Here is a 26,880-nt window from a genome sequence, read left to right on the forward strand (position 1 = left end):
TGGGAGGCTGAGGCAGGAGAATCACTTGAACTCAGGAGGCGGAGGTTGCAGTGAGCCGGGATTACACCACTAGACTCCAGCCTGGGCAACAGAGCGAGACTCTGCCTCAAAACAAAACAAAACCCCAAAAACATGCAAGAAGAAAGCATCCAACATCCATTTATCTTGGATACTGTGCAATTTTTCTCCCAGACTTTCCTATCTTCATGTATGTCATCTCAAATCCTACACAATGTAATGACATAAACTATGTTTATATCCTGTTGGAAAGTGATTTGATGTGTTTTGATTCTCTCTCTAAATGTCAGTTTCTCTTCACAGAGTCAAATCTCTCTGGAATCTTCCATTCCTAGTTCTCAAGGTCAGTCACCTGTCTGGGTCCAGGTGACCAAGCCCAGAAGGAGGGCATTATGAAAGCTGACCGGACAGCCCCTTGGAGGGCATGTTTGGGGGCATCAGTGACAAAGACACATGCCTAGGAACGGAACCCAACAAACCGCCTTGGTGCTGGTTAGGTTTTATTTTAACAGGATGTTTTCTCTTATTTTTCAAAATATCAGTTATATCAATATTAGAAGTGTAAACAGGTACAAAATATACAGTACATAGAAACAATTTTCTTAACTAGTCTATTGCCTAATAAAAGTATGCATGAGGGGGCTGAATGAATGGGCGCTGCCAGGTCCCTCCCTCTGCAGGGGAGACAAGAGGACCAGTGGCTGCTTCAACAAAACAGGAATGGGTATTTGTGTGGTAGGAACAGCACTGTGGTCAAATTAAGAAATCTGGGCCCACCTTTATGATGTTAGATGCTGGAATGAACAAGCCACTTGGCCCCCATACCCAGTCTCATGAGCTGGGCCCTCCAAGTCCCCCCAACAGGTCTGAGAGTGCACATGCTAAGGAGACTAGGGCACAGGGGAGGTGGCTGCTACAAGCAGAAGTTCCTTCGAGGCCTGGTGACTGGACTCTTGTCGGTGTGGGACAAATATTTTAAGAGGGAAAACCTGGAAATCTCTGCTTTCCCGCAATGATGTTCCAGTAGGATGAGACGTCTCGCCTGTGGCTCTTCCCCACTCATGGCACACCATGTGTACTCACAGTGAGAGGCCGAGGTGTGTCCCCTCTGAGCGGTTTGCACCTCTAAAAAGAAATCCCTGTCCTGCTGCTTCCCAAGGTCACAGTAATGATCAAATGAGATGCATTTTGAAAATAAGAAACCACCATACAAAGTGAACAGGAGACAGAAGCATCTCACGGAGTGGGAGGCAGCCCCAGGTGGGGGTGGGCGGCCAGGCTTTGCTCCTGGGGTGGTGCAGCTCCCCAGTTTCAGCTTCTCCATCTCTCCAGACCTAATGCTGTGATTTCTGACAACTCGTCCTTATGAGGCCGAGGAGTCACACACTAGGAGACACCACCAGGTGCCCTTGGGACAGGTACTGCAGATGGCCTGAAATAGAGAAAATTGGGGCCAGCACTTTTGGGGGACCTTTTCAGGAGAAGCAAGCTGGGAAATGCAACCGCTATTCCTGGAGGGGTCCTTCCTGCTGCGCTGAGGTGTGCTCCAAGGGACCCAATGGCCCTCACTGCCCAAGGGCTTGGTGCTCTGGGCTCACTCAGCCCACCTGGGCAGAGCAGGGGCGCCCACGAGACCCCATCCCCAGGAGTCAGTGGGCCAGGGGTCCCCAACTGCTAACCTTCCAACACACTATCAGACTCAGTGACATAGTGACAGAAATGCAAGCCCTGAAAACCAAAAGTACCTACAAAATTCAAATGGCCCTATTACTATTTTCCAGCTTTTTCCTCAAGAATTAAAAAAAACAAAACAAAAAAAAAAAAACAGGTTTGCAATTAAATTACTTAAAATTCTACAGCGCTCCCATTTCACAGAGAATTCTACTTGGTTTCGAGGTGGCAGCTGTCCTGGTGGATAGTTTCTCCTTCTCCAGTGATCATCAGTTCAGCAACTTGGACATTTGGGTGCTCCCCGTCCCGCGTCTGCCAGAAGCTTCCACGCCGCCCTGCTGCCTGCACACGGGGCTTTTTACACGTGCGGCCAGCCGGGGTCACGGGGCTGGTGGTGCTCACATGTCCCCGCCATCGGTGGGTCCTAGGACGCTGAGGCCACAAGTCCAGTCGGTCACAAGGTCTGTGGAGGCCAAAGGTCCTTTGGAGGCGGGGCTCTTGAACGGGTCGGGTGGTGCGGGCGGCGTCGGGAGTGGCTGGCCTCGGGCCGGGGTCTTGGCGCCCGCCGCATGGTTGCGCTGGTGCTTGCGGAGGTGGTCCTTGCGGATGAAGCTCTTACCGCAGACAGTGCAGGTGAAGGGCCGCACGCCCGTGTGCGTTCGGTAGTGGTCGATGAGCTTGGAGCGTTCGGTGAAGCGCTTCTCACACTCGGTGCAGGGGAACGGACGCTCGCCCGTGTGCAGCATGCGGTGGCGGATGAGGTGCGCAGGGCGCGTAAAGCAGCGGCCGCACTCCCCACACCGCAGGGCGCTGCCATCCCGTGCGCTGCCCCCACCGCTGCCGCTGCCGCCGCCGCCGCCACCGCCGCCGCCGCCGCCGCCGCCGCCGCCGCCACTGCCTGTGCCAGGGGCCGACCCATCGGGCACCCCGCAGCTGCGCTGGTGCGCGCTCAGGCTGACCTGCAGCTGGAAGCTCTTCCCACACGTGGCACAGGTGAAGGGCCGGCCCCCGGGGGGCGCCGCGGGGTGCTTCTTCAGCCCTGGCTTGTGGCCAAAGCCTTTGGTCCGGCCAGGGTATTTACAGGGTTCGTTGAAGGGCCTCGGGGCCTGGCTGGGGTCCAAGACGGCCTCTCCGTTATCTGAGGAGTAAGGAAGCCCTTCCGGCCCCGTCCTCGGGTTCAGGCCCACTGGCGGTTTACACCGGAAATTCCAGCCCCACCGGACCCCCCCGAAGAGCCAGTCCCCAGGAGGGGTCTCCTCCTGGGCCACAGCGGGGCTGAGCTCACTCATGTCCCTCTCAGGCCGGGCGGGCTCTCGCAGCCCCAGCACAGGGTCCTGGCTGGGGAAGGAGCTGCCCTGGCTTTCCCAGGCTCCTTCCTGGGCAGGACTAGGGAAAAACCGTGTGGCTTGGCCTGGTCCAAACAGGGTCCCATGAGCCTCTAGGTCAGTAGGATGTACAGGTGTGGCCACCACCTCCTCTTCCTGGACTTCTGTTTTTATTACAATTTTTACATCTGCTGAGAAAGACAAAAAGACACATATTGACCTGTCCCTCACCTGCTGAGCGAGCCACGATCTGCCACCATCACTGCTCAGCAGCTGCTTGGCCACACAAACTCCACCAAGGCCCTCGTGGCTGAGCCCAGAGGGCAGCTCAGCAGAGCAGCCTGGTGGTTGTGAGGCGGCCTCCCACCCGAGGACACCAGTGTTCTGGCACCTTCACCACAGGAAAAGCCACCAGCATATCTGCTCCCCAGGTTCCATTTTTCAGTGTGGCTGTTAAGGCGAAGCATGAATTGATCCTCAGAAAGGAATTCGGACTGCTGCAGGTACTGTGCCCCACCGCAGGGCAGGGAATGAAGGTTCAGACAGGTCGGCCACACAGCAGCTGTGGGCTGCAGGCAGTTCCTAACCCACAGCTCATCTGTGAATGCCCACTTCACAGGTGTGAGGATTAAACTAGATGATATGTCTGAAAGTGCCTTAGTGAGCTATTTGACATGCAGCAGCATTCAATAAATGGACCCACTAGCTAATGATAAAAATATTACTGAATAAGAATGTGTTTGATTTTATGTAAGTGTACTTGAACTTCACATTCTGAGGTTTCACATCAGGGATCTTGGCTATTAGCACGTGTTCTGGGTGCTAAAATATGACGTTATTAAAGTAACAGGTGACTGGGCTTTACAACAGAAGTAAACAGAAAGCTAACAGATAAATTTGGTGGCAGTTCTTCTGAAATCGGCTTTCAGACACCTGTCTTTGGTAGTACCAATATCTAAGAAGTGGTTTCAGTTCAGTTTTGTTTTCTTCCATGCCAGAGAGAAGCCACAGTTGCTTAAGCCTGGGGAGGAGGTATATCCTTCAATCGATCAGCTTATTAGAATACACCACTTAACACCACATGAAAAAGCAACAGACTGAAACATGGATGTCCTCAAGAAGGGCTACGGACGCCTATGATTTGGGAAGGAGATAAAGAACAGAATGTGCAAAGGGTCATAAGAGTGCAGACACCCTAATGTCTATTGGCTGGAAGGTCAGAGCAGTTCACCAATGAAAATGAGACGCCTGGACGGAGGTACTCCCCACAGGCAAGCATGGCCCTTCCCTTCCTCCTGTTGCCACCCGTACCTTCTGTGGAGGCTGCTGTGTTGAGCTTCAGGGTCCCATCCGAGCATGCTGAAGAGGGATGGTGGGGAGGCAGATCCGCCTGCCAGGAGGTGGGTGGGATGGTGGTGGAAAAGTTGGAATGGACACCTGTGATAAGGGGAGAACAGAGCCTGTGGGTTAGGGGAGGGATGGGGAGGACAGAAGACTGCTGGGGAGGAGAGCAGGCTAAGCTCTGAGGTCCTCCCCACTGGGGGCTTTTCTGAGTGATCCTGGTTCTTTTGTCCCCCACTCTGAGGCACTGGGAAGCTCAGACATCATCGCTGTGTTTCACACGGGCCCGTCTTGAATAGAGGCAGCCAATGACTTCAATGCCCAAAGATGGGGCAAGAGGAGCGGCCGCACGGTTATGCAGGGGCCACTGGAACAGGGCCAGAGAGATGCCCAGGAACAGCATCTGCGACCTGAGAGAGGCTCGAGACAAGTCCTTCAGTACAGTCCCACCTTAAAATGGGAAAATTTCTAAAGTTGTCAGGTCGGAAGTGTTGAGGGCCCACAGCTCCCCGATGCTGCCACGAGCCCTCCCCTGTCCCTCCTGTGATCCCTGAAACTCATTCCTTATGTCCCTGTCTCAGCCACTTACCAGAGGTGGCGTCCGTGGAGATGTCTGCTGCGCCGGAATCCAACTGGCTGAGGCCCCAGGGCTCCTCCCCGATATCTGGCTGCCCGGCTGCCCATGCCTCCACACCTAGGGCCTGCTGCTCCTGGAGCTGGAGCTCACCCTCCTGCTTGATCTGCATCAAGAGGTCTGGGGCAGGAACTGGGGGCCCCGAGCCTAGGAAGGGGAGCGAGTGTGAGGATACAGCATCACGGCCCCAAGAGGTCTGGGGTGGACACCCACCTAGCTGGAGAGGTAGACACAGGGGCCTTACAAGGGTCCAACAGCAAAAGAGCCTGGTGGGAAGGCAGGTAGCAGCAAACAGGATGGGGGCCTAGGGCAGAGCCTGAGGTCACATGGTATTGGGAATGCAGGTAGGGCAGGAAAGGGTGAGGTGGGGGAGGGGAAGAATACACAAGCACATTCTCAGGGCTAGGCTGCCAGTCCAGGGGGAGACTGAGTTGCCCTGGGAATGGCCTGCCCTCACTTGAAACACAGAAATCCTGGACAAAAGTGAACCCCAAGTCCCCCCCAAAACCTTACTCCCCTCATATATTTAAGTGAGTGCAAAAGAAAAGATCCCAGAGGTAAGAATGACAGAGAACACACAAAGTCCAATCAAGAGTTACAGTGGAAGGCAAGCGACCTAGAGTTGTTGGAATAGGATACAGGCCTTAGGGGCTGGGCTTTCATGTCCATGTGAGGCTGGGAGTGTGGCCGAGCCACCTGCCTGAAGCCAGGAGCCATAGGCTGTGGCCTGTCTGTGAGATGGGGACTAGGAAAACTCCATCTGCCTGCGGGAGCCACCAGGAAGCAGCCTACTTGTCCAGGGCTATGTGTGGGAAAGAAACCCATAAAAACTTGGAATCCCATGTCCACACAGAATTCACACTACCCACATGGGCAGACACCATAAACTGAGAAATTCACAGAAAAACTGGCTGACAGCCATGGCAACTTAGGAGGCCCCAGCATGGGCAAATGCAGATCTGCCTCCGAGGGGCACCCACACAATGCAGTCCACAGGGGGCTCCTAAGGGAAAACTAAAACCAGAAGAAAAACTAAAACTTACAAAACAGAAGAGGTGCCAAATGGCCATGATAGTCATGGCAGAGTTCACTCCCAAGAACTACAGAAAAAAAGGAGAGGCTGAATGATACAGTAACCTAAGTATGCCTAAGATCATCAAAGAGATAAAGAACAGAATCTTTAAGGCAAGAACTGTAAATTATTTTGAAAAAGGTAGATTTGAAAAAGAACTCAACATTCTACAAATGACAGAGACAGCTATGGAAATGAAAAACTCAAATGGATGGCTCTGGCTCAACAACAACAGACTGAACACAGCTAGAGAGAATATTAATGACTTGGGAGAGAGATCCAGGGAAATAATCCAGAGTACAACATTGAGAGATAAAGAATGACAAATACGAAAAAGTTAAGAGACATGGAGGATAGAATGAGAAATTCCAACACATGCTGGTAGAAATCCCAGAAGAAGAGAATGGAGAAATGAGTAATGGCAATAGGTAAAGAAATAATGGTTGAGAAATTTCCAAAACTGACGGCATTGGGTAAGTCCACAGTTTGAAGGAACAGACCAATTCCCAAGTAGGTAATAAAACAAACAAACCTAGACAACATTCATGTGAAATGGAACCATAGGAAAGACAAAGAGAAAAATCTTAAAAGGTACCCAAGAGACAATAATAACATTCACACTAAGAGTAGATTTTCTTCAGCAACTAGGGTATCAGAAGATCATGGAATATCTTCAAATGTTGAGAGAAAACATCTGTCAACTCACTTTATGAGGCTAAGACAATTTTTGTTGCACAAACTAGAGGGGTTGTATATGAACAAATTTAAAAAATAATCTCATATATGAACAGATATGCAAAGATTCTAAATGAAAGAATTACAAATCAAACCCAGCAATATAGTTTCAAAAAAGAAAAATACATAATATATTATGAACACATTGGGTTTATTCTGAGAGCTCAAGAATAATACTAGAAAATATAATGAACAAAGTTAAGATTAATAGCAAAAACAATAATCATCTCAACAGATGTAAAAACAACATTTAGCTCTTCTATTTTTGACATATGGCTGGCTAGATGTGCAAAGAAACAAAAATTCCTCCCAATGCGGAATATCTAAAATTGCTGAGTAGGCTGGGTACAGTGGCTCATGTCTGTAATCTCAGCACTCTGGGAGGCTGAGGTGGGAGGAGCTCTTGAGCCCAGGAGTTTGAGGCTGCAGTGAGCCATGTTTGCACCACTACACTTCAGGCTGGGTGACAGGGTGAGACCCTGTCTCAAATAAACAAACAAAAAAAGCCAGCCTAGGCAACATAGAAGACCCTGTCTCCACAGAGGGGAAAAAAAAAGTTTTTTAAAAAAAGTTAGCCAGGCATGGTGGCATCCCCTGTGGTCCCAGCTACTCAGGAGGGCCACTGTGGTCCAAAAACTTCCAGGTCAAGACTGTAACTTGAAGTGGTCTTAAGTCTGCACTGGCATCAGATGACCAACCAAGGAACACATACACATTCTCAGGAGGAAAGCATTTTAAACATAGCTTTCAAATAATCAATGAGATTATTTACAGAAATAAAAAAGGGGAGTGAAAGTATGAGGAAACAAGACTATCAAAACTGATCAAATTTTGAAAAAGAATCAAATGTAACTTTAGAGTGGTAACAAAAATAACTGAATTTTTTTTTTTTTTTTTTGAGATGGAGTCTCGCTCTGTTGCCCAGGCTGAAGTGCAGTGGCACAATCTTGGTTCACTGCAACCTCTGTCTCCCGGGTTCAAGCAATTCTCCTACCTCAGCCTCCCCAGTAGTGCTGGGAGTGCAGGTGCATGCCTCCGGGCCCGGCTAGTTTTTTTGTATTTTAGTACAGATGGAGTTTCACTGTGTTGCAGGCTGGTCTCGAACTCCTGAGCTCTGGCAATCTGCCAGCCTCGGCCTCCCCAAATGCTACGATTACAGGCGTGAGCTACTGTGCCTGGCCAATAACTGAAATTTTAAAATCCAATGTGTAGGTTAAACAACAGAATGGAAATGACTGAATGGTGAATAGTGAACTAACTAGAAGATAGAATAAATTATTCCAAACTTGGCCAGGCACGGTGGCTCACACCTGTAATCCCAGCACTATGGGAAGCCAAGGAGGGCGGATCACCAGGTCAGGAGATGGAGGCTAACATGGTGAAACTCCGTCTCTACTAAAAATACAAAAAATTAGCCAGATGTGGTGGCGGGCGCCTGTATCCCAGCCTACTCGGGAGGCTGAGGCAGGAGAATGGAGTGAACCCGGGAGGTGGAGGTTGCAGTGAGCCGAGTCGCACCACTGCACTCCAGCCTGGGCAACAGAGTAAGACTCCATCTCAAAAAAAAAAAAAAAAGGCCAGGCGTGGTGGCTCAAGCCTGTAATCCCAGCACTTTGGGAGGCTGAGACAGGCGGATCACAAAGTGAGGAGATCGAGACCATCCTGGCTAACATGGTGAAACCCCGTCTCTACTAAAAAATACAAAAAACTAGCCGGGCGAGGTGGTGGACGCCTGTAGTCCCAGCTACTCGGGAGGCTGAGGCAGGAGAATGGCATGAACCTGGGAGGTGGAGCTTGCAGTGAGCTGAGATCCAGCCACTGCACTCCAGCCTGAGCGACAGAGCGAGACTCCGTCTCAAAAAAAAAAAAAAAAAAAAATTTCAACCTCAACATAGAGACTGAGCTGAAAATATAAAGAGGGGTTCGAAGTTATAAAGGATAATATGAAAAAGTTCCAGAATAAAAGGTTAGAGAGAAAGGGGGCAAGGCAAAATTCAAAGAGGGAAGATAACACATTTTCCCAAATTGGTGAAACATTTTAGTGATTACAGCAGGATAAAAGAAAATAAACCCACATCTAGACACATTGTAGTAAAACTGCAGATCACCCAAGACAGAGACCTAAAAGCAGAGAAAGAAAAAATGCAGATCATCCACAAAGGAATCCTGATTAGACTGATGGCAGATTCTCAATAGCAACAACAAAAGCCAGAAAAAAGGGGCAAATTATCTTCAAAAGCTAAGAGAAAATAACACTCAAGCTAAAATTATGTCTTTCCACTACAGTTGTCCCTTGGTGTCAGTGGGGGATTGGTTCTAGGGCACACCATGGATACCAAAATCCACAATGCTCAAGTCTCTTATATAAACTGGTGTAGTATTTGCATATAACCCACACACATCCTCCTGTATACTTTAAATCACCTCTAGATTACTTATAATACCTAATACGGCATAAATGCTATGTAGATAGTTGTTACTCTGTATTGTTCAGAGAATAATGACAAGAAAAAAGTCTGTATATGTTTAGTAGACACCTTTTTTCCTGAATATTTCAAATGTGCAGTTACTTGAATCCACAAATTTGGAACACATAAAATACAGAGGACTCACTGTATAGGGATGGAATAAAGATATTTTCACACATATAAATATATATAAACTCATATACACACACAAAGTGAGGATTCACTACCATCAGACCCACAAAAAATAACTTCTAAAGAAAGAAAAAATTTCTAAAGACTCCTCTATAACAATAGAAATAGAATACATTAACTGTCAAATTAATTAAAAATAACAAAAATTTGAAAAGGAAAAAACCTAAATGAATAATTCCCAAAGGAGGGGCAGGAAAAATACAGAAAAGGCAGAACTAAAGATTAACAGCACAGTTTAAGATGGTAGAAAATAATCCAAATAAACTAATAACCATAATCAATGTAAATGGTCTAGACCAGAGCTAAGAAGAAAAAATAATGTGAACCACATATCTAATTTTAAGTATTCTGGTAGTCATGTTAAAAAAGTAAGAACAGGTGAAATACATTTTAACAGTATATTTTATTTAGCCCAATATATTGAAAATGTTATTTCAAAATCAATATAAAATGATTTATATTATTTTATACATGCATGTTTTGTACACATGGCTTGTTTTTGTACATAGTTTGAAATGTGGTATTTTATCCTTACAGCACATTTCAAGTGCTCATGTGGATAGTGGTTACTGTTTGAATATTTAACAGGTAAAGGTAAAGATTATCAGACTAAAACCAAACAAATCCCCCAGCTATCTGCTGTTTACAAGAGACATACCTAAACAGAAGGACGCAGAAAGCAATGTAAAAGAATGAAAGATGTACTAAGCCAGAACAATGTAAAGAAATGATTTAGCTATACCATATCACATGAAATAAACATTAAAAGTAAAAATATTCATAGAAATAAAAAGCATTACTCCATAATAGTAAACTAACCAGGAAGATAAAATAATTCTCAAGTTTTTTTTTTTTTGAGATGGAGTGTAATGGTGCAATCTCGGCTCACTACAACCTCTACTTCCCAGGTTAAAGCGATTCTCCTGCCTCAGCTTCCCGAGTAGCTGGGATTACAGATGTGTGCCACCATGCCTGGCTATTTTTTGTATCTTTAGTAGAGACGGGGTTTCACCATGTTGGCCAGGCTGGCCTCAAACTCCTGACCTCAGGTGATCCACCCGTCTCAGCCTCCCAAAGTGCTAGGATTACAGGCGTAAGCCACCACGCCTACCCAATAACTCTAATTTTTTAAGCTTATAATATAGCTTCAAAATAATAAAGCAAAACTGATAAAACTCTAGGGAGAAATGAGCAAATCCATTTTTGCAGTGGGGGATTTTGATGTATCTCTCTGTAATTGATAAATCTAGCTAACTAAAGGTTACATAAAATTTGACCAACTCTACCAGTAAACCTGATCAAAGGGACCAAAATAGATTCCAAACACAGAAAACACAAGCTTTTTAAGCTACACAGAGCATTAAGGAAAAATGAACACTTTCTAGGTCATGAAACAGACTTCAGCAAAATTTAAACGACTAGTATTTTACACACTGCATTTTCTAGCTACAACATAATTAAGTTTGAAATCAATAACTCCCATACATACTAAAAATTTAAAATATATTGCTTTCTAAATAATCTGAGTCTAAGAAAAAAATCGCAATGAAAATTAGAAGATATCTGGAACCCAATATTAATGAAAATATTGTCTATCAAAATGTATGGGCTAGGCCGGGCGCGGTGGCTCAAGCCTGTAATCCCAGCACTTTGGGAGGCCGAGACGGGTGGATCACGAGGTCAGGAGATCGAGACCATCCTGGCTAACATGGTGAAACCCCGTCTCTACTAAAAAATACAAAAAACTAGCCGGGCGTGGTGGCGGGTGCCTGTAGTCCCAGCTACTTGGGAGGCTGAGGCAGGAGAATGGCGTGAACCCGGGAGGCGGAGCTTGCAGTGAGCTGAGATCCGGCCATTGCACTCCAGCCTGGGCGGCAGAGCGAGACTCCGTCTCAAAAAAAAAAAAAAAAAAAAAAATGTATGGGCTACAGCTACAATGGTACTCAGAGGAAATGTTATAGCCTTGTATGTTTATATTAAAAAAGAAAACACAGGGGCTGGGAGCAGTGGCTCAAGCCTATAATCTCAGCACTTTGGGAGGCTGTGGCAGATCACGAGGTCAGGAGATTGAGACCATCCTGGCCAACATGGTGAAACCTCGTCTCTACTAAAAATACAAAAATTAGCTGGGTGTGGTGGCTTGTGCCTGTAGTCCCAGCTTCTCAGGAGACTGAGGTAGAAGAATGGCTCGAACCCGGGAAGTGGAGATTGCAGTGACCCAAGATCGCGCCACTGTAAGCCTGGAGACTGAGCGAGACATCGTGTAAAAATAATAATAATAATAATAATGCGGGTAAAAAATTAATGGGTTAAGCAGTCAATGCAAGACATTAGAAAATAAATAACACTTAAGAACCTTTTCAAACGTAGAAGGAGATAATACATATAAGAGTATCATAAACTAATAAAAGAGAAGACAAAGATAGAATATAGTTAGTCAAAGTTGGTTCTTTGAAGAGACTATTAAACCAATTCACCTCTACCAAGATTATCAAGAGAATGGGAGAGACAGCACCAATAACCAATTGGAAGAATGAAAAAGGGAACATAATGATAAATGTAGCAGAGATTTAAAAGATATAGAGGATATTATGTTATTCCAAGTAATTTGAAAACTCTGGGGAAACTGACAAATTCCTAGAAAAATTTCAACCTGCCAAAACTAAAGAAGAAATAGAAAACCCGAATAGTCCTATAACTAAAATAAATTAAATCGGTAGTAAAAAATCTTCCCCATCAAGAAAACTTCGGGCTCAGGTGGCCCCACTGGTGTTTTCTACTAAACATTCAAGGAATAGATAATTCCAACATTACAAAAACTCTCTGAAATTTAAAAATAGAATGAATACATCATAGCTCTTATTTTTAATACCAAAACCAGACAAAGATGGTCTGAGAAAAGAAAATTACAAGCCCATCTTTTCCATGAACAAAGATTCAAAACTTCTAAACAAAATAATTAGCATACAGCAATGTACATAAAGGATCATGACAAAGTTAGGTTTATTCCAAGACTGCAAGGTTGGTTCAACATTAGAAAGTAACATAATTTGCCTTACTAGCAGGTTAAGGAGAAAAAAACGCATAATCATCTCAATGGATACCAAAAGAAATTATATAAAATTCAAGTCATTACTGTTAGAAACACCTAGCCAACCACAGACAAAGGAAACTTCTTTAGCCAGATAAAGGATATTTGTAAACAAAATCTTTAGCAAATATTATACTCAATGTGAAAAGTTAAAAAGTGTTCTCTTTAAAATCACGAACCAATAGGATACCTGGTATCATCATTTCTATTTAAGGATTTTCTGGGAGTTCTCAGTCAACACAATAAAACAAGAAAAAAAACCCGTAAATATTTAAAAAGAAATTATTACTCATAGATATGATTAACTTTTCAGAAAATCTGAGAATGATTAGACAATTAATAGAAAGGTTATTAGCATTAATGAAAATTTTAGTAGGGTTCCTAGATCATTAAATAAATGAAAGACAACTATATTTTTATATATTAATACTGTGAGGTTTTTGAGAAAGCCTATCAATTACAATTTTTCTTCCTTATCAAGGGTCTTAACAAACACAGAAACAAAACAAAAAGGAAGACAGGTGAGGCTAAGCTATTTTTATTACTGATAATTCACGGCATAATTCTGCATAAAGGGCAGAGACACTGGAATGAGCTCTTGTGATGGGAGAAAAAGCATTTAGAGAGGAGTATTCTCTGCCCTCAAGTCCCCAAAAGCAACAAACAGAAAATGCAATTTGAAAAAAAGATACCACCGACAAAAGTGATTTTTTTTTTAAAAGAACCTAGGAATATATCTAATAAAATATGTCCAAGACCTTAATATAAATATAAAACTTCACTGCGACATTATAGACAAACCAAATGGAGTGACTTAGGACATTCACAGATAACATGACTGAATATAGTAAAAGTGTCAATTCTCTAGAAAATGTTAATAGATGGAATGCAATTGCAACCATAACCCCAACTGGAATTTTTCATGGAACTTGATAAGGCAATTTGAGGGTTTATATGAAAGAGCAAAGGGAAAGAAGAGCCAAAGTGTAGTGAAAAAGAAGCAGGGTCTCCACCTCAGAGCACCACAAAAGTCCATTTCTGAAGGATGAAGAACTTGAACATGAAAGATGAACTCTGAAAACCTTTAGTAGGAAATATGAGAAGGTGCACTGGTGCGCTACAGCATTGAAGAACGTAAACATTTCTTAATTGTTTAAGGCACAAAAAGGATAAACCATAAAGGAAAGACTAGTAAATCTAAGAACTTTAAAATGAAAAGCATCTGTTCTTTAAAATATACCACAAACGGAAAAGATAACAGCAACACACATAGTTGACAAAAAGATTAATATTTAGAATACGTAGAGAACACTTACAGGCCAGGCACAGTGGTTCCTGCCTGTAATCGCAGCACTTTGGGAGGCCGAGGCAGGCAGAGATCACTTAAGGTCAGGAGTTCAAGACCAGTCTGGCCAACATGGTGAAACACTGTCTCTACTAAAAATATAAAAATTAGCTGGGCGTGGTGATGCCCACCTGTATTCCCAGCTACTTGGGAGGCTGAGGCAGGAGAATTACTTGAACCCAGGAGGCGGAGGTTGTAGTGAGCCAAGATTGCACCACTGCACTCTAGCCTGAGCAACAGAGCAAGACTCTATTAACAAAAAACAACTTTAAAAAATGCAGAGAAGACATAAACACACATTTCACAGAAGAGGAAGGACAAATAGCTCACAAATAGAGGATGTAATGTTCAATCTCATTAATTAGGAAAATCCAAGTTTTAAACCATAAATTTTAAACCATTTCCCTCACACCAAATGGGCAGAAATAAAAACAGCATTTCCCAGGCTGGTGAGGATAAGGTATGATTGCAACCCCCAGGCCCTCCTGGGAATACCAGCCGGTATCCCCACCTGACATCACCTGGAAAAGTTTGAACACGTGTCTCTTCTTTCCTATGGCCCAGCAGTTCCACTCCTGGATCTACATCTAGAGAAACTTTTACATATGCATAAGAATGTTCACAACAGCAAAAACAGCTAAAAAAAAAAAAAAAAAAAAAAAAAGAAAGAAACAACACGAACACCCACCAACAGTAGAAGGAATAAATACATTGTGTTATGGTCATAAAATACAAAACTGTAAAGTGCTGAAAATCATGAAAATGAATGAGCCACAGCTCATTAACATGGATGGCTCTCAAAAACATAACGGCAAATGAGAAAACCAGGTTAAGGAAGAACATATGTGGTATGATTCCATTTATAAAAAGTTCAAAAGCAGGTAAAACCAAATGTATTTCTTAGGATACATACTGAGGGAATAAAAATGTAAAGAAAGGCAAGGGACTCTATTTCTGAATTTTCAGTTTATGTACATTATAAAAGGAAGGAAGGGGTGTGATCAGGGAAGGACGGGGGTCCAGGAGGTTCAAGCTGTGGTCTCTCTCTCATGCTGGGTGTTGGGAATACGGGTTTACTACTCATCTCTAAACGTCACATGAATTTTGTTCTGTATGTATTTTGTTTGTTGTTATATATAATACACAGTAACAATGTTGTAAAACAGGGGTCCCCATGCCCCGGGGAACCTGGACTGCACAGCAGGGGGTGGGTGGAAGACAAGTAAGTGAAGCTTCATCTGTATTTACAGCCACTCTCCATCGCTGGCATTACCGACTGAGCTATGCCTCCTGTCAGATCAGTGGTGGCATTAGTCTTACAGCAGCGCAAACCCTATTGTGAACTGTGCATGCGAGGGGTCTGGGTCACACTCCCTTCTTATGAGATGGAACAGTTTCATCCCCAAACCATCCTCCTGGTCCCCCATCGGTGGAAAAATTGTCTTCCATGAAACTGGTCCCTGGTGCCAAAAAGGTTGGAGACCGCTGTTTTTAAAGAAAGAAAACACAATATTTTTAAAAAGGAAAGCATCTGATACAATATAACACTTGTTTGCAATAAAAACTTTTGGGTAGCCTGGTTAGAAAGAAATATCTTTAACAGTATTTTCAAAAGCCAAAGGCAGAAATCATACTTAAGGCTGAAACTCTAGAAATATATCTTGTCCACAGACAGGATGCCACTATCACTGCTGCTATTCAACAATGTCCTAGTCAAACTGCTAAAGAAGAAAAATAAAGTTATAAAAAGTTAAAAAGCAGACACAATCTTTGTATGATTTGTAGAGGATATAATAATCTACATAAAAAATCCAAGAGAATATAAAGAAACAAGCCATTAGACATGAGAGCAAGATTTTTTTAAAATAAAAGTCAACAGCATACCTGTACACCTGCAATAACTATTAATACATGTAATAAACTGTAAAAATCCCATTTATAAAGAAAAACAACTATCAGGAGAAAACTGTAAAATCTTATTCAAGCACATAGAAGGAAGCCTTCAATAAATGAGTCTTCCAGTGATTAGAAAGGCTAATGTTGTTGGCCGGGCGCGGTGGCTCACGCCTGTAATCCCAGCACTTTGGGAGGCCGAGACGGGCGGATCACGAGGTCAGGAGATCGAGACCATCCTGGCTAACACAGTGAAACCCCGTCTCTACTAAAAATACAAAAACTTAGCCGTGCGAGGTGGCAGGCGCCTGTAGTCCCAGCTACTCGGGAGGCTGAGGCAGGAGAATGGCGTAAACCCGGGAGGCGGAGCTTGCAGTGAGCTGAGATCCAGCCACTGCACTCCAGCCTGGGTGACAGAGCGAGACTCCATCTCAAAAAAAAAAAAAAAAAAAAAAGAAAGGCTAATGTTGTCATGAGAGCAATTCTCCAGAAATTAGACTGTAAAGTAAATGCTATTCCAATCAAATTTCCAACAGGATTTTCTTAGGAACTTGACATACAGATCCCAAAATTCATATAAAAGAACAAAGATCCAAGAATAGCCAAGACAATTTTTTGAACAGCAAGTAGAGAAGGATTAGTCTACTAGATATCAAGGTTTATTATGAAGCTAAAAGAGCAAGGTGTTGGTGCAGAGACCGACAAAGAGACCAATGACACAGAAGAAAGCACCCAGAAACAGCCTTGTGCACATGCAGAAACTGGCTCAGGACAGAATCGCATCAGAAATCAGTGGAGAAAAGCTAACACATTCAGCAAACTTTGCTGGAAAATCAGACCATCGTTGTCGGAGGAAAAACTGAAACCCTCCCTTGCAAGCTACGCACATTTTAATTCTAGATAAATTAAAAACTTAAATTTGAAAAGCAAAACTTTTAAAAATTTATAAAAAAAGAGAGAATATCTTTCTGACCTTGAGTGAGGTAAGCAAGGATCTCTTACTACAGAAAAAGCACAGATCATAAAGGAAAAGACTGACATGTTTGACTCTTTCAACAGTGAAAACTTGCATACAAGAACTATAACGTTAAAAGACCTACCACCGACACGGAGAAAATGTTTGTAATGCAAATAATAGACAAAGGATTCGTATCTAGAACACATACAAAGAAGCCCTGAATCAATAAGAAAATGAAGAATATCTCAACAGAAAAACAGAAGATAATTCACTGGAGAAGCAGCCAAATAATCATATAAAAAGGGTGCACATACTCACTAACAGTAGGGAAAATACAAGTTGAAACGAGAGGCCATCTCACCCCCATCAGATTGGCAAAAATGCAATTATGGAAACTGGGCAAAGATGTTAGGAAGCAAGTTCTAGGAGCACCTGTTGGCACTGGGTACCCCGGGGAGGGTGATACAGTAGCGGAAAAGGTGAAATCAAGCCTACGATGTGGTAAGGCCACTGCTGGATCTGTTTCCTGGAGTAGCATCCCCACAGGGGCACAAAGAAACAGGCGCAAGAACGCTCACTACAGTATTGCTTGTGAGTGAACAATCAGAAAAAGTTTAAGTGCCAATCAGTGGAGGAATGGAAAATAAATTACAATATAGTTGCTTCTGGAATATTAACCATCTGTTAAAAGGAATGAACTTGATCTACATGTATCAACATGGATACGTCTGAAATACAGAATAAATGAGTGATAAATATAACAACATCTATGTAATTTTTCAGAACACAAAAAAACCATACTATATATTGTTTATAGCTACCAAAGTACACAGCAGACGTTTCAAAATGTGGATAGGAAGAATAAACACAGAAAATTCAGGACAAGGGGTTGCCCTAGGGAGGCCTGGGAGACCTAAAAAGGGATTTAAATGGTATCAGAAATACATTATTTCACACACACACACCACACACACACACGTTTTAAATTTTGAAACAGCATACATTCAGCAAATAGTTATTGAATTCCTACTCTGTACTAGGCAATATTCTAGGGTCCTAGAATGATTAAACAGATAAAAATTTTTCTACTTTTGAAATTGACATTCTAATGGAGACCTGACATATGATGAATGTATAAATAGGAAACATATATATGACGTGACGCTGTCTGACATGGAAGACCCAAAGCAGGAAAGGAGGCCTGGAGTCCTGGGTGGGGAGGGGTTGCAGTACCGATGACAGGAAAGGCCTGCAGATGGGACCTGCCTAAAGAGCACTCCCAGTAGAGGGCACTGCGAAGGCCCTGGCACAGGGCAGAGGGGACAGCAACGTGGATGGTGCAGCTGGGCAGAGTGAGAGAAAAGTGGAGGAGGTGAGCCGATGGTGCAGGTCAGATGGAAAGCCAGGACTTGGGTCCAACTTGGGTCTAAAAGGGATCACTCTGCTGGGCTGAGATGAGACTCGGGGGGATCAGAGCAGGAGGAAAGGGGCTGGTGACAACCTCAGCAGGAGATAATGGGCCTAGGTGGCAGAGCAGAGGGGACAAGGCCAAGTAAGAAGACAGACCTTTCAGCACCATGGAGGGCCCTGGTAACCAAGGTTGGAGAGGTTTTGGTGGAAGAGGTAACACAGTGGGAGGGAAGGGGCAGGAGACAGCAAGGGCAGATGTCCCCAAGGGACTCTGCCACAAAGGGGAGCAGAGAAGCGGGCAGGGGCTGCAGGGGTAGAGGTCAAGGCAGGATTGCTTGTGTTGCCCTTGAGAAGGTGGCATGAGGTGGGATCTGGCGCCAGACTGAAGGAGGGCTTTGGCTGGAGGGCTGACAGTTTAGCAGTCACAGGAGTGAAGGCAGAGAAGGGGGCACAGGTGCAGGCAGATGGCGTGGGGAGGGCTGTGCGAGTGGTGTGTTTCTCTTTAATTTAAAAAAAAAGGGTTAAAATATAAAACTATTCTCAGTTGTGCACCATACACAAACAGATGAGCTAGGTTTGGCCCTCAGCCACAGTTTGCTGGCCCCTGGGCTAAGGAGACACAGTGTGACTGTGTGGCAGAGCACCCACTGAAGTCGCTGGTCGTGAATGTCATGTGACACCAGCAGCCGGCTTACCTGGTTCTCTGCAGTCACGTGCAGCTGCTTGGCTGCAGGTGCAGAACACCAATGGATTTCACAGGTGGATACAATGACCAAAACAGGGGTAAGAGCGCTGAGGCTGTGTGCAAGGGGGAACCACAGTGGTGGGCATGGAGGGAAATGAGGATGAGCTAGGGCAGTGAAAAGGCAGCAGGGTTGGTGGCTTGCAGGTCTTGAAGGACTGGAAATTGCTGGAATCAGGACACCAGACAGGGAATTGAAGAGACGGCAGGAGGCAGCTGGGGAGTGGTGTGCTGGAGATGGAGATGGTGGGTGTGGTGCAGTCACTGTCATCACAGTCACAGATGGCCGTGGGATGGGTGGACGGGGCACAGGACCATCCGCATGGAGGCAGCCATGGCCAAGACTGAGGGCAGGAAGAGTGACAAGAAAAGAGGGAAGGTCTGCAGAAGCAGCAAAAAGACGAGGCCTGAGACCCAAAGGCAGGGTCTCTAGATAGGGATTGAGGCTGGCAGAGGCACAATCTGAGGGGTCAGGACCCTGTCCCCGGTGGGCCTGGGCTTAGAGGGAGGCAGGGAAGAGGATGACAAGCACTCAGAGGGCTGCAGTCCCCTGGAGCTCAGTCCGAGCAGGGAGCACTCAGGACCTGCGTGGTCTGCTGAGCCCTGAGTCCCACAAGGCTCAGTGGGGGGATGTACAGGAGGTGAGAAGGGGAGGTGAGGTCTCACAAGGGATGGGCAAGGCCAAATGTGGCAAGGGATGAGCTGGGAGTCCTGGCTTCTCAGACAAAGGGGAGAGAGATAAAGGCCACACAGAATCCCTGCCAACAGGCTCAAGGTGGACAGTGGAGTTTGTGTCTACTCATCTTGTCTAATGGTGGGTAGAGGCCACCATTCAGGTAGAGCTGCTGAATATCATACAATGCAGCTAGAGAGTGTTATGGGGTCTCACCAGCAACCAGCATATTTCGAGGCCCCTCTTTATTCTCGTTTAATGATGCTGTGGAAGTGAGGGAAGCCTCCACACACGGTGTAAATACAACGAAACCCACCCACCCAGAACCTCCCACCCAGGCTAGGAAGCTGGACGCGCATGGGTTGTAACCCTCTTTTCCAGCCCAATAGTATGTGTTCTCAGCCGTCTTTCTGTCCTCTAGCATTCAGCACTGTCCTTGACACCTAGAAAATTCTCAAAATACATCTGTACAACTGTCAATGTCCTGAGGACGACTAGCAAAGCGCCCAGCTCAGAACATGCTTCTGCCCTTAGGAAAGTGCAAATCTGACTGACATGAGATGATGAACATGGGGGATGCATTTAATTTCACACAAGTGGAGCACAGGAGGGCCTCTGCGGAACACCACCTTTTTAAGTGTCAGATGAAAGCGAAAACCAAGGCAGGTGGGACGGTCAAGGGCGGGTCTTCTGGAGGAATCAGGGGTCGAGCCTTGCAGAGATGTGGTCTCCGTGGTCAAATGACCCAGCAGGTCTTCACTTTAGGAATTTGGTTTTTCTCCTGTGTCCACCTGTCCTTCCCTTAACTTTCAAAGGTGCTGACTGGCTCCAGGGAAATCTGAGACACTGATATCTGCTAACCAGATTCACCTTAAATAAATGTGTGCTTCTAATCATACCGAACCATAAGGCTGACCAATGGGTGTATGTTCTACAACTGCTATGGGTTTAAATTAAGGTTGGTTCTTGGAGGCAAGGCTGACTCTTTGCAAAGCTTTGAATTAATTTTGTTGTCAATATACAGCTGACCTCGAACAACATGGGTTTGAACTATGCAGGCCCACTTCTAAGTGGATTTTCTTCTGCCTCTGCCACGCCTGAGACAGCAAGACCAACCCCTCCTCTTCCTTCAGTCTACTCAATCTGAAGACGACAATGAGGATGACCTTTATGATGACTCACTTCCACTTAATGAGTAGTAAATATCTTTTTATTTTTTGAGACAGAGTCTTGCTCTGTCGCCCAGGCTGGAGTGCAGTGGCACAATCTCGGCTCACTGCAAGCTCCGCCTCCTGTGTTCACGCCACTCTTCCTGCCTCAGCCTCCCGAGTAGCTGGGACTATAGGCGCCCGCCACCATACCCAGCTAATTTTTTGTATATTTAGTAGAGATGGGGTTTCACCGTGTTAGCCAGGATGGTCTCGATCTCCTCACCTCGTGATCTGCCTGCCTCGGCCTCCTAAAGTGCTGGGATCACAGGTGTGACCTATTTTCTTTTCCTTATGATTTTCCTAGAAACATTTTTCCCTAGCTTATTGTAAGTATACACTATGCAACACATAGAACATACGGAATATGTGTTATTGACTGTTTGTATTATCAATAAGGCTTCTGGTCAATAGGAGACTATTAGCAAACTTTTTGGAGAGTCAAAAGTTATACGTAGATTTTTTGGCTGCGTGGGACCAGGGGCTGTTGCCCCTGGCCCCTGCGTTGTTCAAGGGTCAGCTATGCTCCTGCCTTCCCTCTCAGTGTCCTCCTCTCCCTCCCCTCATCCCGTTCCCTGCCTTTGTCTCTTCCTAAAAGATTAGGTTTGCCACCTGTTTCCCTGATAGAAAGTGTTCATTTCTGGAGCATTAGCTGAATAAGTTAGAGATTAAAACAACTATAAAAATCTCAGACATAAAACCTGTAAGTTTCCTGTTTCTCCTCGGCTCTCTCTGGAAAGATCACACCCTTTCTGGCCTTCCCATCTCTGTTTCCCGCACATCACCTGAGGCCTCCCTGGCCTTCTCCCAGCCCTTACCTGGACTCGGGTCCACAGGAACATCTGGAATCTTGGGGCCAGGGCGGCGCCAGCTGCAGGGCTCCTTCCCTTGTTCAATCTGGGAGAGGACCTCGGGCTTGGAGATGGCGTAGTCTGAGGAAAGACAGAAGGTTAGTTTTTGCCACGTTCCAGTCAGAACTGGGAACAGTCAGCCCGGAAAACCAACAATGGTCTAGAAACGAAATCTCTTGATTGTCACAGAGCAGGAGCTTCCAACTGTAGGCAATTTTGCTCCCCAGGGGACATTTGGCAAAGTCTGGAGACAATTCTGGTTGTCGTGCCCAGGGCTGGGGGAGAGGTGATTGACATCTGGAAGGTAGAAGCCAGGGCTGCTGCTGAACATCCTACAATACAGAGGATGGCCCCCGACACACAGAATCACCTGGTCTCAAATGTCAACAGTGCTGGGGTGAAGAAACTGCCGCAGAGCACGCACGTTACACAGCAGTGCACTTGTGCTGACGAAACATAACCTCACATCTGCACCTGCTCCTGTCCTCTCTAACAGGCCTCGCTGCCCTCAGCTCCGGGGTCACAGAGAAACCATCGGGAAGAGGAAATCAGCCCAGAAAGAAACAGTCCGGGCCCTTCCTGGGCAGGATCAAACAAGGAGAGCAGCAGTAGCCCCAGGGGCTGAAGGAAGCAAAGTTCTGAGGCGTGAAGACAATGTCTGCTGCAAGCAGCACCGTCTGCCCATGTTCTCCACTGACCTCGAGGCAAGTTGCCATAAGGGCCACGCATGTTTGTAGAAGAAGGCTGAAAGAAAGAGTCTTTCTCTAATGTGAGTCAATTACATACTGGATCTGAGAGCAGAAGGGGCCTTCCTGCTGCAAGTCAGCAAGAACAGAAAGGTCCACACCCTGGGCCTGCGTAGGAGAGAAGCCACTGCCTTTCCCAGCCTGGCATTCTGGGAAACTCAACACAAGGAGAAGGGAGCTTTTAACTCCATCACCCAGGGCTCATCTTTCACAAAAGATAACTTGCAAAGTCAACAGTGTTTTTGGTGATTCACATATCACTGTCATGAAAACAACTATGTGGAAGGAGAAGTTTGAGGACTTGCAAAATCCTATTTAACAGAGAAATGAGTGTCAGGTCTTACCCAGGGAGACCAGTGTCTCGTAGTTGCCCCTCATCACATGCTTGTAGAGCTCCTTCTGCCAGTCCTCCAGCTTGCCCCACTCCTGCTCGGAGAAATACACGGCCACATCATCAAACGTCACGGGCACCTAGAACCACAAGTGTCACACTCGCTCACCCACACGCTCACGGGTTTGGCCACTTGACCTCCCCAACCCCAAGGAATCCCAGGGCTACCTTCGGGGACTCCCCCTTGCTGCCCGGGGGCAGCCGCAGGATCCAGAAGTTCCTGTTGCGCAGCAGGTTCTCCACATTCTCCAGCCGCCTCTGCAGCAGCCCGTACTCCTGCAGCAGGGTCCCTAGCACGGCCCACTTGCCCTCTAGCTGATTCCCGAACTCCACAGCTGTCTTCTCACAATCGGCCAGCTTCTTCTCAGCCATCCCGGTTCGACCTTCTAGGGAAAGCAGGCGAGCAGCCTGCGATTCAATCTTCCTCTCCATGGCCTGAATCGTGGCTGCCATCGTCCACGGAGAAATCTTCGAGAAACAAAAGAGAAACCGGCATCATTCATTCCACCCACTGACTTCATTGAGCCCCTCTCTCACTAATATGTGTGGACAAGTGGGGCTATCCCGTACCACATGCCAGATCTCAGGCTGGCAATCACCTGTTTGGGTATGTTAGGTCTATGTCTGGGTGGATGCCTTTACTCCAGGCCTCTGCAGCACAATGCAGACCCTTCTCACGGTGCTTACCACCCTACACGGTAATTTCCTACCCACGCCTATACTGTGGGCTCCCTGAACATGGTATTGCATCTTTTCATACCACAATCCTTGACACATGGCAGGTACCCAGTGCAATTTTGCTGTGTAAACAGTGACTTAGCATTGCTGGGCATTTTAGTGGAGAAATGGTAAACTGCAGATTTACTAGAGCCCAGCCTGCACCTCCCCTCATGATTACACAGGAACTGTCTACTGATGATGACCCAGCAAAAAAAACAGCTGGTTCACTGAAACGGCACAAACAAAAGTATTGCTCAATTTCTTTCTTTCTTTCTTTTTTTTTTTAAAAGCATCTCATGTCCTCTTTTAATAAACATAAAAATATAATGGCCAGTTCCTCTTCCCCCAGGACAGTCTCATTTTGTCACCTTCCCATCTGCCCCTCCCCCACAAGCTAAAATCCCCATGACATCAAATCTCCATCAGTCTAGAGTTTTTTGACACTGCATGAGCCATACAAGATTCTTTCTCTTTCCCAAGTCCCACCCGCTCAAGGTAAAAACGATGGCCTCCGACATTTTTGTAGCTGTACCAGGAACAGTGACATACCCTGCAGCCTGGTGAGGAAAATGGACATATGCCACAAAGTTAGACTTGTATATGGGCAGCAACCATCTTAATTAGAGATGAGGGGCTTCCCTGTCATTGGAAATGTGCACATGGTGTATCAGTGACCGACAGCTGGGAAAAGGAAGAATGGGCACATTTTGCCTTGGGTAGGGAGCTGGACTGTTTGAGCCACCTACATCTGAATGTGGGACCTACAGGGCAGAGAGGCGCTCCTGGTATCGGGACCTGAGATCAACGAGGATCAACGCCTCCTTACAACATTCTGCAAAATAATTCCTCAACAAAAGGTCGGTGACTATTTCCAAAATGAAAAAGTGGCTACTAGAAACCAGTGTGGATTCACTTAGAGAAAGTCACTGAGAACTAGAATGTGGATGGACACCTCAAAAAACAGACAAAAGGAGAGTTTGAGCAGAGGCAGAAAAAAACTTGCCTAGGACAGTGCTGAAGACACTATTTGGAGGGAAGCAGGACGCAAACAAGGTAGGACTCTAAAGGGTCTTCAAAGCTGGGAGGTTCTGGACAAGCTGAACTGTTTCTAGGCGAAAACCCCAATGTGGGTGGGAGTCTTGCTCTCAAGTAGTAGGTGGTCCCGCAGCACCTGGGTGGGCTGGCTTGGTTCTGGGCTTGAGTCCACCCTCCACCTAAGGCCACTGTTCCTTCCCTCACCTCTCCTTTCTCAGATCCCTGTCACGTGATCCCAGAAGCCAAGAGTTTACTCCAGAAGCTTCCTTTCAACTGGTCACCAGCTCCGCATCCACTGAAATCCTCCCCATCCTCCACGTGCATTATTACGGTCTTTGTGTGGCATGAAAGGGATCTCCGCATAAACTACTTTATTAAGAAAATATTAGTCTTTTACAGATGGAGAACCAGGTGCACGGTTTTCTTACAATTCTGATGGGGCCAGGAAACCCTGTGTAAGGCCCTCACATTATGTGGTGGGAGGTGGCGACTGTGCGCTGCTCACTCCAGCCCAGCTTCTTACTGTCTGGTGGCTGGAATATGTGGGGCTGTCCTTAGACTCCTGCCAGGAAGCCGAAATTCTTTGCTTGAGAGGAGCTGATGGTAAGAGGAGCCAGATCCCTCATCCACTGCCCACCCGCAGGATGAAGTCCAGCCATGCAGGCCCCTTCCTAGTCTCTCTCTGCAGACTCCTTTCCCACTGCCTCCAAACCAAAACCATCTTCTCCAGGCTCATGGACTCCTTTCTGTTCCTCAACACACCCTGCACTGTCCCGTCTCTCTGCGCCTTTGCCCAGGCACTCCTCCCTTCCTGAAAGCACCACGGGTCTAGCTGGGCCTGAAATCCTAACCTTCCCTAAAATCCCAGCTCAAATCACAGAGGCACAGAGCATCAGGCCAGGAGGGGTGGACACGGTACCAGGCGGCCCCCTGACACTCCTTCCCCGGGAGCCCACCGCAAGCTTCCACCTGGGCGCCAGCACTCACCACTTTCTGTTTTGCACGATTATTGCCTGCGTACCTGTCTGCTTGGTCCTTGAATACACGGAGCCACTGTGTGTCTTTTTTCACACTTTGCAGCTGGGTAATCCTGGGCAAGTTAACTTCTCTAGGCCCCGGGTTTTTCTTTTGTATGACAGAGATTAACACCAGTACCCACCCGACAGGCTTGCTGTGAGGACAGACTAACGCCTCAACAGGGCTTGTTCAAGTGCCTGGCTCTATATTCCCTTCCGAGCCGACCCCAGGGGGCTGCGCACGTAGTGGGTGTCGGTGTATGCGGATTCGAAGCCGGACACCTCCCAGGTGCCACCAGGCCGCTGCGGGGGAGATGGAGAGGGACCTACAGGCCGAGCGCCAGGCAGAGAAAGGAGCCGCGGGTGGCGGGGGGGGGGGCACCCAGAAGGAGGGGACAGCGGCTGGGGCGGGGGCAGGAAGCCCCGGAGGGCCCAAAGAACTTGGCGTGGGGCGGCCCCGGCGCGGGGACAACCGTTCCGCCAGCGCTCGGGCTCGGCTCAGAGTGGGGACCCGGCCGACGGGCGCAGTAGGCCCCGGCGGACCCCGCGCCCCATTCGCGGGAGCCCCAGGCCCAGTGGTCCGGTCCGGACCCCGGAACCCCTCCCCAGGGCCTGCGGCGCCGTGTGCCGGGCCCGGGCCGCCCGGGGCCCCAGGCCGCGAGTCCGTGCGCGCGCAGGTCGCCCTTACCGGAGCCGCGACCGCCTCGGCCATGGCCCTGCGCTGTCCCGTCCGGGCCCGGAGGAAGTCGTCGCCGCCGCCGCGCGCGGCACCACGCAGGCCCGGCCGCCCGGTGCTCTCCGCAGGCGGCGCCTGCCTGGCCTTGCCTCTGCCGCCGCTCCTCGCTGGCTGCCCCTGCGCCGCGCCGCGCCGCCCGCAGTCGCGCCGCCTCCGTCAGCGCCCGGCAGGTCCACACTGCATCCTGGGAGCCGGCGCAGCGGCCCGGCCGACGAAGGCCTGTGAGGCTTCCTGGAGGCAGCGCGGCCGCACAGCCCCACCTGCAGCCCGAGAGGCGAACGGCAGGCGCGGCGCCCGCCTGCCCGCGGCCCCGCCCCGCCCAGCCCCGCCCGCGGGGCCCGACGGGAGGACCTAGCGACCCTGGCCGACCCCGCGACCCCGGCCGGACTGCGGAGCGCGGTGGGGAGTCACTGCACTGGCCCCGCGGCCCAGCCCGAGAATTCGGTTACCGAAAGGGTCCCCCTCATGGGACCCGCCTGGCCGCGCCCGCGGGCGAGCACGGGCTTCCGGGCAGGGCCGCCCCCTCGCCCCGGGAGGCCCGGCTCCCCCGCCCCGGGGACACTTCTGCTGCCAGAGGTCCTGGGTCTGGAGGTTTGGGCTATTTTGCGG

At 47.4% G+C, this 26,880-nt stretch overlaps 1 protein-coding gene across 4 annotated transcripts; it reads right to left on the minus strand.

Moving 5' to 3' along the window:
* Positions 1 to 500: 500 nt before the first annotated feature.
* Positions 501 to 26,556, minus strand: ZNF746 (zinc finger protein 746). 4 transcript variants are annotated; one of them, XM_025379348.1, is made up of 7 exons: positions 26,224 to 26,556; positions 22,933 to 23,232; positions 22,718 to 22,799; positions 21,595 to 21,708; positions 4,945 to 5,136; positions 4,326 to 4,451; positions 501 to 3,202 (listed from the first exon to the last, which is right to left on the minus strand). In XM_025379348.1, the coding sequence occupies exons 1-7, from the start codon at positions 26,245 to 26,247 to the stop codon at positions 2,088 to 2,090; spliced, it is 1,953 nt and encodes a 650-aa protein (XP_025235133.1). In that variant the 5' UTR covers positions 26,248 to 26,556; the 3' UTR covers positions 501 to 2,087. The 4 variants fall into 4 exon arrangements, with proteins under 4 accessions (XP_025235133.1, XP_025235132.1, XP_025235131.1 ...); XM_025379347.1 differs by having other exon boundaries at positions 501 to 3,205; XM_025379346.1 differs by having other exon boundaries at positions 22,718 to 22,844.
* Between the last annotated feature and the right edge of the window lie 324 nt (positions 26,557 to 26,880).

Source organism: Theropithecus gelada, chromosome 3, assembly GCF_003255815.1.
Source record: "Theropithecus gelada isolate Dixy chromosome 3, Tgel_1.0, whole genome shotgun sequence".
NCBI lineage: Eukaryota > Metazoa > Chordata > Mammalia > Primates > Cercopithecidae > Theropithecus > Theropithecus gelada.